General features: G+C 28.7%; 1 protein-coding gene across 1 annotated transcript in view; it reads left to right on the forward strand.

The window, feature by feature from the left end:
• LOC100164247 (small nuclear ribonucleoprotein-associated protein B-like) overlaps window positions 1-9,414 on the forward strand; it is a 12,305-nt gene extending 2,891 nt beyond the window's left edge. The window contains exons 2-6 of the mRNA XM_029485324.1: window positions 8,095-8,188; window positions 8,258-8,545; window positions 8,984-9,088; window positions 9,172-9,261; window positions 9,325-9,414. Coding sequence (XP_029341184.1) covers window positions 8,095-8,188; window positions 8,258-8,545; window positions 8,984-9,088; window positions 9,172-9,261; window positions 9,325-9,353 — 606 coding nt within the window. The 3' untranslated portion in view covers window positions 9,354-9,414. The remainder of the gene's footprint in view (window positions 1-8,094; window positions 8,189-8,257; window positions 8,546-8,983; window positions 9,089-9,171; window positions 9,262-9,324) is intronic.
• Window positions 9,415-14,897: the final 5,483 nt, after the last annotated feature.

The raw sequence follows: 14,897 nt of genomic DNA on the forward strand, positions 1-14,897 counted from the left end.
TTTCGGGAGCAGGCCCCCCGCCTTGTAAAGGAGACTCCCAGGGCAACCCATATTTCCCGATCTACTTATATCAGTAAGCGTCATGAGTTGGAATTAATGCGCTGACAAGCCTCGGCTACCGATTTATAGGGACTCTCAACTATCCCGTCGAGGGCACAAGGTACCACTGACCGGAAGCGTGTACGATCAGCCCGCAAGAAAAGCAAGAAAAGCTTACGGCTTAAATTGGGAAGTAAAGAGCCTGGGGCAGTTGTAGCCAGTGCAACCCCCCTCCAAAAAAAAAAATACGGCCATGTTTAATATAAACTTTTGTAAAACGGGACTAAATACAGGAGCCAAGAAGACAAAAAAAATTACAAATCGACGGAGTATAAGGTGTAATATAACCTATAGGTTTATTATTGTGTTGTGATTCTGTAAATATAACAAAGCAGACATTATGTTAATGCGGTAGAGCTGGAAGTACACACACTATAGCCACCGACGCGTATTGTCACCGGAGGGGGCCGTTGGGCGTTGGGGCCGGTGAATATAATATTATATTGTTACGCAAACATAAATACACACGCACGGGTGGCGGGCACACAATAAAAATATCATCCCCCGGAGCGTATACATTAAATATAATAAAATAACCTTTTTACAATGCCAATTTAACAGGCGACAAAGTCTAACCTAATTGATCTCAAATATCAACAATACACCGCCGCGGCGGCCCCTTTTATAATAACAGTTGTCAGTTATTATACACACGCGTATCGCTTACCTATAGCATCTATATATATTTATAATCAGGCGCGGATCTAGAACATATTTACGGGGTGGGGGGGGGGCATCTTAAATAAAATTTCAGCCTAAGTCTGATAAAAACATTGTACATGCCATGTAAGCTAATAGGCAAATATTATTATTTAAATCCCAGTTTATCAGTACAATAAAATATATAAAATTATTAGATAATTAATAATAATAATAATTAATAATAAAACATAACAAAATTTGTTAAAAAATGAAAAATATTAAAAAATGATCACAGAACAAAATCCTTTCGTCTTTTAGATTTGGCAAATTCGTCAATTACTTCTTCACAGTCAATACTAATATTTCTATAACAATTAAGTAATGCAAGTCCATTTAAGCGCTCTTCGGATATTCTTGATCGCATCCAAGTTTTTAGTCGGCGAAGAGAAGAAAAATTTCGTTCCACAGTTGCTGGAGTGGCTGGTAATGTCAGGAGTATAAGAAAACAATTATAAATAATTGGAAAGATTTCGGAATCACATCTTTCAAAAGCTTCTAATGCTGTTTTTGGAATTTCTTTTTCATTTGTCCAATATGTATGCCATAATTGAAGCTCTCCTTCAAACTATTTTTTTACGAGGTCTTCCGATAAGTTCCAATTAATAGATATTAATTCACAAAATTGTGCCACCATATTGTTAATTTTACTTTGGATTTCTTTTTGGTTATTAAAAACGTCTTTATTATGAATAAACGTTGGCAAAATTATATCTAAATCAAACACTGACACTGATTTTTCATCGAATCTGTACTCAAGGTCGGTAATTAAGTCATCTAAAAATGGAATAAACAAAACGATACGAAAATAATCTGATCCAGGAATCTTACATCCATCTATGTGGATGATTTTAATCTATTTTCTTTTAAATTTAAAGTTTTAAGACGATAGGTATTATTCACGATTAGATACGACACACTGCACACCGCTATTCACGGCACGATATCGGAACATAATCGGATATGGCCCCAGTTTACGACAGTTTTTGGATGATTATTGACTTATAAGTGTAATTTATTTTATTTACTGTTACTGTAAATTGTTCGAGTTAAATTTTTAATTATGGCTGATTGTCGAGGAATTTAAATAAAAAGCTCTTTCTGTTACTGACAAGTTAAACATCTAAAAAATGTACGATGAAAAAAGTGTCACTTAGACTAATGTGCATTTTGAAGACGAAAGCTAAAATTCTCTGTAAACGCTATAAATAGATATATTATTTTATAAAATAACTATACAAATTTTAAAGAATACATATTACTAACATAATGTTTATGCAATAATTAATTCTAAGACCCGCACAAATATATTGAATTGAAACACGAATTCTGATGGAAAAACTAAAACATTTGTAGAGCTCATAGGTGATAGGTCAGGTTATGATAATTTCAATCATCCTCGAGTCCACTGGTTGTTTAGTGTTAGTTTAGGTTTTGGTGTTATGTCAATACGCTGGTACCACTGATGTATTTTTTCAATCCAGATTCTTACTTTTCAGGTTTCAAACTAGAAAATAATTAATAAAATGTACTTACTTATTTATAGAAAAAAAATTTAATAACTTTTATAAATATTATAATAATTTGAAATTTGAAATGTCTGTAAACTGCTCAATACAAGTCAAAATATTTTTAAAATTGAATGATTCATAGAAAATGAAAATATAAACATTCAGTGCAATTTCCATGTATCTACAGTTTTTCGTTTATAAATTACAAGAAAATAAGAGAATCTCTACATGAGAAATCTAGTGAATATCCAATGTTGTAAAAATACTTTAAACGCTCATAAAAATGTAATTTTGATATTCTTGTAGACATTTTTTATTTGATAAAGGTAGTATATAACTTATGAGAAATCTTGTATTAGATTTAAAAATTGTGATTATGAATTTTTAATTTTTTTCAAATATCATAGTTTCATTATATTAGGAGTTATCATTTTAAATATTTACTATTGATTCCCTGAAGTACCAATTAGATTCATTTTATAATCAAAAAAGATACAGTTAAAGAAAATATAAGCATTTTTACTATTCTAAAAGGTGACGATACGTAAAAAGAATAAAAAAACCTACATCATTGTAAAATCAATACATTAATACCTCCGCTCAGAATCTAAAAATCAGTCATATCTGTCAATCAAATTAACAAAATAACAATATAGCAACACGCTATGTAGAGGTTTTGTCTATAAATTGAGTAGGTAGGTATATAAATACTACGTCTATCCAATGTCCATAGAGTAGGTATATTATAAAGACAATGTTTATAATATTAGTGCAATGGCATCGGCTTCAAAACTAAGATAATCTCAGATTTTTTTGAAATTTTTTGACTTATTCCGTAGACTTTTCTAAAATGTTATTTTATACAAACTTTGCCTTGACAATTATAAACAGAACAAAACAATCTTATTCAAATTGGTCGAGCCGTTTTTGAGTTTTAGCGATTAATTGTTTCGTAAAGTAATTCTGCTATAAAAGATTTAATCATTTATATTTTATAACATTTATTTTATAATTCTCATATTTAAATGTCACCTGTTTGATAAACTTTAGTTATCTTAAATCGAAATACTATATTACAACCAAATTAAATACATATTATCTATTCATTTATTTTAATTATTAAAATTATATTATTATACTAATGCATTAACAATCGCTAAATATTTGTTAAATCAATAGTTAATGCCTATTTGTTTAGTAAACGTAATTTAATGGCAAAATAAATTTTAACGAACCATTAAATTAATTAATTTTCATGTAACTCGGCATAATTATCCATAATTGGTATTTAGTGATTAGTTTAATGAAGATTAAGCAATTACACAAAAAGGACATAATTGTTATTTTATTCAAATAAATATAATGCAAGCTTTGATAACGGTACGAAATGACTGGACAAATAATCGTCGAAACGATTTTTTATCAAAGGATAGTATTTAATCTATATAATTTATTCATACACATTTCATACGTTTTAAATCATTATTAACGTTTTATTTTATCATAATATAGTATTTAAATTTAAGAAAACCAAAATATTTTATCAAATCGATGACATTTAAATATATGAGAATAATAAATGAATATGTGTCATTTTTTGATAAAATAACTAAATCACCAATCGGTTAATGATCGATAAGATACTTTATAAAAAAACCCATAACGAAAACAAAAAACAAGTAAGTGGATGTCACTCTGCTGTACAGTAGGTTACAAGTGGGTCAATATATAATGGATTGTATTAAACTTGAATTCAATGATATAATATAATTGTATAAGAAAAACGATTCTGAGCGGAGACGGTTTATCAGTATGGATTTTTATATTGTTATTATTAATTATTATAGCCTGTTAGTTGAAACAATATTATAATATTATTATTATTATTTTTTATTCGTTGCTCTGGCGATTAATAAAGCGTTAGAAATTAAAATCCCATTTTTAGCGGTTTTCGTAATATGTCGGTAGTTTTTCGTGTGGTATTAAATAACTATTGAGAAAATTGAAAAATGACCTGTTTGATGTACCATCTTGATCCAATTTGCTAAAAGATAAGGTACTATATGTTGAAATTGAAGCACTCCTTCTGGTAGAAATTTCGTATACAGGATGAAAAAAAAAATAAACCCCATTGTAAAACCACTGACTAGCTTCCTCGCTCTGCTCAGAATCTAATAACGTTTAGTCTAAACTAAGTTCATAGTTGTGCAACTTAAAATTATTTCCGTGTTTTGTATTGTTATTTTCCTGCTCTCTTGTGTATCGACATAAAGACAACAATTGATTTTTACACAATTTTTATAACGGTAAGAAATATTGATTTTATTAAGATAAGGGTATATCTTGATTCGTTTTTTCGTTGGGACATGTTGTTTGTTTTGTAAAAAAATGTATTCTTATTAAATTATTATTTTAAATAATTTGCCTGGTAACAATAATTGTATACGTTTTTATTATCCTACTAATATTATAAACGCGATAGTTTGTAAGTATGTTTGTTACTCTTTCACGTAAAAACTACTGAATGGACTTTAATGCAACTTTGCAATAATAGTTAAAGCTTATACATCAGAATAACACATAGGCTACAATTTATAAAGATATATAGTGTGAATATTAGATTCTGAGTGGAACGATGAATGTATTGATTTTACAATGATGTGTGTTTAAGTAGTTAATTCTGTTACCAAAAAATCTAAAAAATACATAAGCACAGATTATTTTTATAGTAATTTTAAGCTCAAATTAGGACGAATTTACATGTTAAAAAACCTGAATAACTATTTTAGTTATTTTGTTGTGATTTTAAAATATTATTCATGGGTACTTGAAACTTCTAAAATACACTATTTTATGTCTATGATAGTACCACGATTTGTTGTTAATGTATAACACGTTATAAGTACCTAATGGATATTGTGATATGATTAATTTGGAATTTATTGTAAATACCTATTATTGGTCAATTTTTTTTTAATACCATAGATAAGTATATAATAATATATCTTATACTTAGACTGACATACCGTCTCCACTCAGAATCGTTTTTCGTATACAGTGATATTATATCATTGAATTCAAATTTAATACTATCCATTATACAGTGACCCACTTGTAACCTACTATATAGCAGAGCGACATCCACTTAGCCACCTTTTTTTAATTTTAATTTTAATTTTAAAAAATGTGTAAATTGTATACCTATACCTTTTTTAGTAAGAAATAGTCGTTGGCTGAAAATAAATAACATTCAAACAATAAATAATTCAAATAATTATTATAGGTAATTATTAAGTTTAGCAAAAAAAAAACAATTAATCAATTACGAAAGCGTGATTTTGTGTTCTATTTCGTAATTAGAATTGTTTGCAAGTATAGCATTTTTAAAGTATAAACATAATTATAACCACCGTACTGTATTTTTCGGAAGTGTAGAAAAAGCAAGTGCTAAGAATTGTGTTTGTATGTAGATTAGACCTCTGGGAAGGAGACGGGCTAATCTAAAAATGGTTAAATTTGGTTTTTTTTTATTCATCTGATATTAGTGCGGTTTGGTTAGGTTAGAATTTTGTATTAATTTATTATATTAATCCACCATATGTGGAATACGACAAACTTGGTATAACTTTGATACTTTAGAGTTAAATCATACACTTCCGTCCAAACAGCACGGAGTCCGCGATCTACTGTAGGTAGATGCCTACCTGATAATATTATACTGCTGCGAATCAGAATTTTTATTCTGGACAACGAAAAAGTTAAGATTAATTTTGAACACCATGCACCGAATATTAAATAAACGAATCTAACGAACATTGAATGCGAATGAGTAGCTCCATCTATTGGCGTTTTAGTTTCGGTCAGTGGTTTAGTCGTTATAATTCGAATAATAGGTATCAGTTCTCACTTGTGACGTTACCAACAACATTACTTAATATATATACATCCATTGATTATAAATACAACATAAGATCGCTCACTAGCCCCTTTATACCCGGTGCGAAATAGTGGCAAAAAATTGATTCTTTGTGAAGTGCTGAAGTCACTCATAAGAAACTACTGCTCGAATTCAGCACTTCGCAAAGAATCAATTTTTCGCCAATAATTCGCACCGCGTAAACAGGGACCAGTGAGCGATCTTATATATTATTTATATTATTTATAATCAACGATACAGCGTTTGATACAGTTCTCAATGACCCCAGGATCTCCCACCTTCCCCCTGGTCCATCTACTTATCCATATTGTGTCAGGTCGTATCTGTATCCTGCGGCCTAGTCGTGCAAAAGTCATATCGACGTTTCCACGAAACGCTAACCATTTATTAGATACTATTACCAAGTTTCTAGTTTAAGTATATATATATTTATATGATATGGATCCCCATATCCTGTCACTAGATATGTGATTTGTGTCTTATATATATGAAATGGTTTTTTATATAAAACGTCAAACTGTCGAACTTAAAATATTACTCTCGAATAATAATATGACAAACCGGCTGACCTTCCTCCTTATCATAGTCATGTATCTGCAATTTGGAAATTATTTCCAAATTGCTATTGTGTTCGTTCACCTATTCCCGACAGTGCTATTGTTTAAGATACTTCTCATTTAACTACCTATGTTCATTGTTCACTATACGTCGTTAGTACACGGATATTATCCGTTACAACAGTATTCCAATAATGTTAGTACCTGTATAAAATGTAGTGTAAATAAGTCTAACTAACAACTCTAACTTACTAGTTACAATTACGTGACGTTGAACCAAAACAACTATTACAACTTTTATACACAGATATTTTTATCATATATATCTGTGCTTTTAAATGAATAATATTATCTCAATAATTGGAACCATCGCCATACAATCGTGGATTGTCGTTGGTCGTGGGCTCGCGTTGGCAGCCCTGCCAATGTCGATCCGTTTCCATAACTAAGCACACGGTAAACTCCGACGCGCCTCACTTCAAGCCCGTTGGGCGTGACCGACGGCGTTTCCACGTATGTTAACTAGTTAGGTATTAGTTAAATACTAAAGTGTCGGAAACTAATCCGAAAGCCGTACGTTTAAAAACTCCGAATCTGCTTCGAATTCAGTCCCGTACTCCTGTGACACACAACCTGCAAGAATGGTGAGTATTTTAACCACACAACTCTTGTGTTTCCAATTTTCTGTTTTCCGACGACTTATCGTTGTGTATTGACCGTGATACGACTCGTGTGTGACAATACTTTGTAAAAGATTTTCCTTTGACAGAATTTCATAGAATATCTACATAATTCATAGTATAATGTTTATTACGTTTCGTATCTGTTTGACTTATATTTGAACGTTTGACGTCTATTTAATGTGGTTTTTGACAAACAGATCGTTCGGAAACTGTCGTATTGTACTGCTTCCCCGCTCATTGGTTCGAAATCGAATACTGTCGTGTCTCGATAAATCGAATCTCAAGGGGATTTAAAATTAATAAACCTAACTCAAAAATGTTGTGAACAAGTTACAAGCATTTCAAGGGCCAAGAAAAAATTCGAACCATTGAATGTTTTCGAGCTATTGCAAATTGGTCGTGCTAGGTAGATCGAACCGTGTACGGTTTAAGACCTTTAATTGGTTACACCGGTTTAGTTATTGGACCTACTCGTTTCTAAATACTAGCTACCCACAAATGTATTCAATTGCTGCTTGTTCTATTTGATAATATTTTAATTCTATGCATTAATGGGTTTACTTTACACAATGTTTCTTATTTCATGAATACAATTTTACTGCTTATAGACTTTCACAAAGAATAACAAGATGATGCAGCACATCAACTACAGAGTGCGCGTCACCTTACAAGATTTCAGAATGTTCATTGGCACATTTAAAGGTATTTTATTCAACTTTTATAAATAATTATTGATGTTTGATTTTTATATGGGACTTTTGTGTTTTATAGCCTTTGATAAACATATGAACTTGATTTTGGCCGACTGTGAAGAATTTCGTAGACTGAAAAGAAAAGCCAAAGGACCTACAATACCCGCAGAACCAAGAGTAGAAAAGCGTGTACTTGGTTTTATTTTATTACGTGGGCAAAATATCGTATCTATAACTATCGAAGGACCCCCTCCACCCGAGGAAGGTTTTCCAAGAATTCCACTACACGGTGGTGCTGGTGGTCCAGGATCTAGCCGTGCTGCCGGACGAGGGATGCCTCCTGCCATACCATCACCAGCTACACCTGGTAATATTCTAGAATTATATATTTATTGTTCTTCAAACTTTGTAAGATAAATTTTATATTTTTTAAAAAACCATAGGTTGTTTTTTATTTGGGTACCTACCTAATTCAAAAATATCTTAATTTTTGCAATTATTTTTATTGAACATAAAATATTACTTTTGGTTAGTACCTATTACAGTTATAAATGTAACTATTAAAATACTTAATAGAATTTTTTTTAAAATTATTACCATCTATTTGTAGGTCATAGAATGATAATACATAATATATATTTTAAAAGTTTGATTTTTCTTCCAAATTACTTAATTATTTTAGAAATTAAATTTTTGTTAATATATATGATTATTATTTATAAGTATTCACAAAGTATTTTAGTGTCATAAATTCTTTTTATTTATTTTAGAGGTCTAAGTTGTTTTATTTTATTTATACCTATAGGCTTACAAGGACCAGTGAGAGGTGTTGGAGGTCCTTCGCCAGCTGCAATGGCTCAACCACCAATAAGAGATTTACCAATGATGGCTCCTCCACCAGGCATGATGGGTATGCATATATTTAAATATACATTATTAGGTACATGTCATTAAATCAATCATGTATTTAATAATATTTTAATTATATCTTAGCTGATATGCCACCATTGCATGGTATGGGTCAAGGTGGACCATCAAGAATGCCAGCCAATAACATGTGTGGTCCTCCACCTATGATGAGAGGTAAGTAGTGTTGTATATTAAAACTGATCAACATTTTTTCTACATACAAAAATTATTATTTAGGTCCTCCAGCTGGTCCAAGAGGATATTAGTGTGTAATACTGATATTATCTACTGAAGATTTGATACGACTAAATAAATAATCATCGCATAGCATTCAATAATTGTATTACCAATTTCATATGCTAGTGATGTTCAACAACAAATTTTATTTAATATTGTAAATTCTTTTAAATTAATAACTTCTAATGATAACATACTTTGATTCCATATACTAGTATATAATATATTATTATATTATGTATTTAAATATAAGTGTGAAATTGAACAAGTAAAAATCTACAAAACAATCAATGTCTATTGGTTATTTATTTTGGTTAATCTTTGTTGGTTATTTTTTATTCATGGGCTTTATTAAAAGTTATTTTCCTGTTTATTGCATGTTTAATTTTAAAAACTAAAACTACCTTGAATACTTCATATTGGCAAGCATTAATTTACTTGCTCATAATTATGTACATAAATAAATATAAATGCTCACAAATTGTGTTGTAATATTATTTTTAAGACATTATTTTATCATTTATAAACTACATTTAAAAATTTAATCAAAGAGAAACATTGCAGTGAAGTATAAAAAAAAACTAGTTATGTTATTAGTATAGAATTAAAATGTCTTTAATTGTTTTAATACATTTCATTTATATTCCAAAACTTTTTATAAATTTTTTTCATTTAGTGTTGTGTAGCAGATATAACTTATACTATAGAGTCTTAAATAATGTGGTAATAATCAATTTATCTAGTTAATGCTCAACACTGGTCGGGTTCAATTTGTTGGATATCGCAGCGCTTCTCGACGATGACGCGTCGTACAGGCGTACAGCACCACACCAGACGTGGCGTTTCCGTCTTCGAGACTATATCGCGGCTGATATATTTTTCAATGGCTGTCGTTCCCAGTATTTAAGTTTCGATTTTTGACAACATTTATCAAATTGAAAACTGAAAAATGATTTTGAAGTTAAAAATGTATTATGTTTTCAACTTTTATAGTTAAGAAAAGAAAATTTAAAAATAGGTTAAGTACACGAAAGTAGATTATTCTGTAACCAAAAAATAACAAATTCAGTAATTTTTTTGTTATTTTAAAATATTATTCATTGGTACTTGAAATTTCTCAAGTATATTATTAAATAACAATATTGAAATATGATAATATGCAAATAATATTAATTAAACGCTGTCTGTGACTTTAAATGCTAAATATTTTATACATAATATACCTATATTTAAGAGATTTTTTTTAATATCTAGAAATTAGAGTGGAAAGAGAAAACATTTTTTTTTGGAGTTGGCCAATTATTCAAGCCCTTCGTTATTTGTCTTTCTGGGCGGACCTTGCGTTTAGTGTATGCAAAATTGATACTTACGATCGACTATTAACACACTATTATTATAATAATAATATTAAAATATCAACAATCTAGATGATGCATTGATTTTACAATAATCTACGTTTTTTTTTTAAATTTTAAAATGTTTGTGTCTGTCATCGCCTATGGGACAGTAAAACTGATTCGATAGTTTTCAAAATTATCTTTTTCGATGGAAAAGTGAATCTAGTAGATGCAAAGAGAAGGTCATTTAAAATTCCCAATAGTTTTTAAAAGCTTAGGGAAATACAAAATAATACAATTGAGGAATAACGATTTTCGTCAAAATCGATTTTGGTTATTGATGTAACTCTAAAGTAAAAGGAACGTAGATACAATATTTTTAGATTTTATTCTATAAATATCAATACAATTTATTTGTCAGGTAAAAAGTTTGAAAACTTGAAAGAAGGGTCCTAAATATATTGTTTCAAAGACAGATAAAAAGTGTTAAAAATCCCTATTCATATTTTTTTTTTATAAGCATTTAAAGTTAAAATATTGACGTAAAATTCACGAAAATGTGCAAATTATTCTGAGTTAGAAACACATATAATTTTTTTATTTTTAAGTGTAAGATTTGAAAAAGTAATACAAGATTTCCCATGAGATTATCTACCGTTATCAAAAAAGAAAAATTTCTACAAGCAACTCAAATTAAATGTTTATGAGTGTTTGAAGTTCATATTATTACAACATTGGATATTCATTCGATTTCTCATGTAATGATTTTCTTATTTTGTTAAAGTAAGTTGTTCCGTATAAGCACGGACTAAGATATACCTTATAATAATCGTAACATCATATGATTATGTAGGAGTATAATTAGCATGTTAGATTACGTTCGAGTAGATAGTTATCAATATCCATAAAAGGAGCTATTTGGTGACGTCGAACACAATGATTTATTCGGGTTTTGGTGCTGTATGTATTCGGGTTTTTGAACACCAGAATATAAAATTTAAACAAACGTTTGGATGTTAATAACAGTTAATATTCAGGTTAGTATCTACCTATTGGTTATTACGGGTGTTAGTAGTTCAGGAAAAACATAATTTCAGATTCTGAGCGGACCGATGAATGCATTAATTTTACAATGATGTGTGTGTTTTTTAATTTCTAATTTTTTTTTGTGTCATCATCACCGTTTGGGGCTTAAGACTGATTCAATTTTCTTCAACATGCAGTATCTTGTTCATGAGAAATTGAATATAGTTTGTGCATTGGGGAAAGTTTAAAATTCCCAATAGTTTTCAAAAGTGCAGGGAAAAACAATATAAAAATTGGGGAAAAACGGGAATTTTTATGCAAAATCCATTTTGGTTTTTGGTTTAACACTAAAACTTATAACCGTACATACATGATATTTTCACTGGTTGTTTATATTAGTATTTCCTATACACGATACTATTTTCAAAAAAATTTGATTTGTTTTGAACTGTTTATGGACATTTCCAGTTTCAAATTATTTAGTTTTATTTTGTATGAATGTCAATACGATTTTATTTGTTAGGTAAAAAAACATGAAAATTTAACATAAGACAACTAATATATTTTTACAATAGCATTTGAATAATATTAAAATATTTAATCAGAATTTTTTTTTTATAAGCATTTAAATTTCAAATTTTGACGAAATTTATCAAATTGAAAATTTACAAATTATTTAGTAGTTATAAATTTATAAAATTTTCAACTTTTATGGCTAAGGATTAAAAATTTAAAACAAAGTTACACGTAAATAGGTTAAATATAAATTGCTTTATTCACAATAATATCATCAAATATACTTAGTAATATCATAGGCTGATTGATCGTCTTCAGAATCGTTTTTCTTATACAATGATATTATAATATTATCATTGAATTCAAATTTAACTCAACCCATTACAATGATCCACTTGTAATCTACAGTAGTACAGCAAAGCGACACCCACTTGCCCGCTATTTTTATAATTTTTTTTTTGAATTTTTAATTGTTTAGGGAAATGTCCAAATATTGTTATTATTAAACAAAAAATTAACTTAGAAATTGAACTAAACACATAAAATACATACAAAATTATATACCTATCACGTGAAGATTATTAAATAAAATTATTCGTGTTTCGGGTTAATCAGAATGTTTTATTCGGGTTCTGGTAATTCGGGTGCTAACAATAATATCTATGCAGGAATATCACATACAATTATTATTTAACCCATATTATGCACAGTTGCGCAACTAGGGCTGAAATTTTGAGGGGGCTGTAGCCCCCACATCCCCATATATTATGTTCACTTAAAAAATCAAAAAAAAAAAATCGTACAAACAAAATAAATTATTTATGTACTCAAGTATTTAATTATACCTTATTTTTTAATATTTATATTATAATTTTCGAACATTAACAATAATATTTTTTGCTTAATACCTTTATATACCTTTATATTATATATTACAATATATCCCCAAAATAAAATATTATCTTTCCTAATACCTAATATTTTAACGATATGTAAATAATAATTATTATTTTTAGAAGTAGACTTTACAAGTTTTACTTAATATAGGTAGAATAGGTAGATACAATATTTAAAAGATTATAAAATAAAAATATTTCGAATGATTTATACATCAAATAAAATAAATTACCTATTAAATAACAAATAACAAACAATTAATGAGTACCTAATCAGTAATCTTTTAAAAGAAATATTAACATAATACAGTCAACTCGCGATATAACAAATTTCAAGGGACTGAGAAAAAAGTTCGGTATATCGAAAGTTTGTTATACCGAAATTCGTTAAATCAAAAGCATAAATCAACAAAACTCGTTTAAACGAGATAGGTATACTGTAAAATTATGTGTAATAATCTTACCAAATACAAAATAATTTGTATTATACCGACATAAATTGTTTCCTTAAAATGAATAGAAGCATACCTACAGCTTATGATATTTACCATATTAATTATCATAGACAATATAAAAAAAGTTTAAATAAAAATTAAACTATTCATTTATTCCATAAAAAAAAATAAGAAATACAGTTTAATTTTTAAAGATTGGTTAATATTTTAAGAGAGAATTTAATAATTTATTTTGAGTGAGCTTTTTCAAGTCTTAGGGAGGGGGGGGGGCTAAGCCACGATGAGTCTAAATGGCCTGGAATAAGCATAAAAAAAAATGTTATAGGTAGCTTATACATTTGGAAATTTACGTTTACTTCTGAGGTAAAATAGAGTACTCACATATAAAATAAAATCAAATGGCATTATTTTTACATAAATATCTGTACAAGCAGGTATACCTAGGATGAAATTTTTACTTCTGCAATAGCTATATCATCTATGGCACGTATAAGGTTAAATAAACTAGACATAGATATTTTTCGAAATTATAAAATGTTGCTGATGATTTAAACAACGTGCAAACTTGAAACCCACCATGTCATACACGTCACCGAGCAACCGAGCAGGGATGCCGCCTGTATGAACGGTGGCTAATACAAACAAATGATATATTGTAAAGATCTTAAAGGATTTAGTGACTCTTGCAGGCTGTAGAAGTCATATTGTAGCTAATCTACATAATAAATATATATTAATGATATTAGTATATTGCCAATATCACTTTCCAAGTTTTACAATAAAATATGTGTTACATATTAAGTCCAGAATTGTACATTTCGCAGTGTGCACAGTAATTTGTGTATACATTGTGTGAACTGTTCACGTAAGATCTTTTTATATTAAGTCTAGATAGTAATGGTAATATAAGAAGTAATAGCTTTATGTATTCATGGTGTTGCCGTCAACTACTCTAAAAATTAAGTATGTAATTTGCATTAATGTATGTTGTGAATAAGAAATTATAACTGGATCACCTTGATATATCAATCCTTTTTATATCAATTCAACAGTCAAGATAGTAAAAGTAATATTATAAGTAATAGCTTTAGGTACTTTATGTAGCAGTTACCAAAAACGAAGTACCTAATTATTTTCAAAAACAATTATTAAATATAAAACTTTTTTGTACTAATATATATCCATGTTATTACTAATTACATTAGATTATTACATGAAATCTCTTATAAAATTGCATTATTGAATGATTAATTCATCAAGCAAATTAAATAATTAAAATTTTAAATTAATTGCACTCATATTTGCTTGAGCTTAATTAGTTTAATCTTATTTCTAATATTTAA

This window comes from Acyrthosiphon pisum, chromosome X (assembly GCF_005508785.2).
Source record: "Acyrthosiphon pisum isolate AL4f chromosome X, pea_aphid_22Mar2018_4r6ur, whole genome shotgun sequence".
In the NCBI taxonomy this organism is placed as follows: Eukaryota; Metazoa; Arthropoda; class Insecta; order Hemiptera; family Aphididae; genus Acyrthosiphon; species Acyrthosiphon pisum.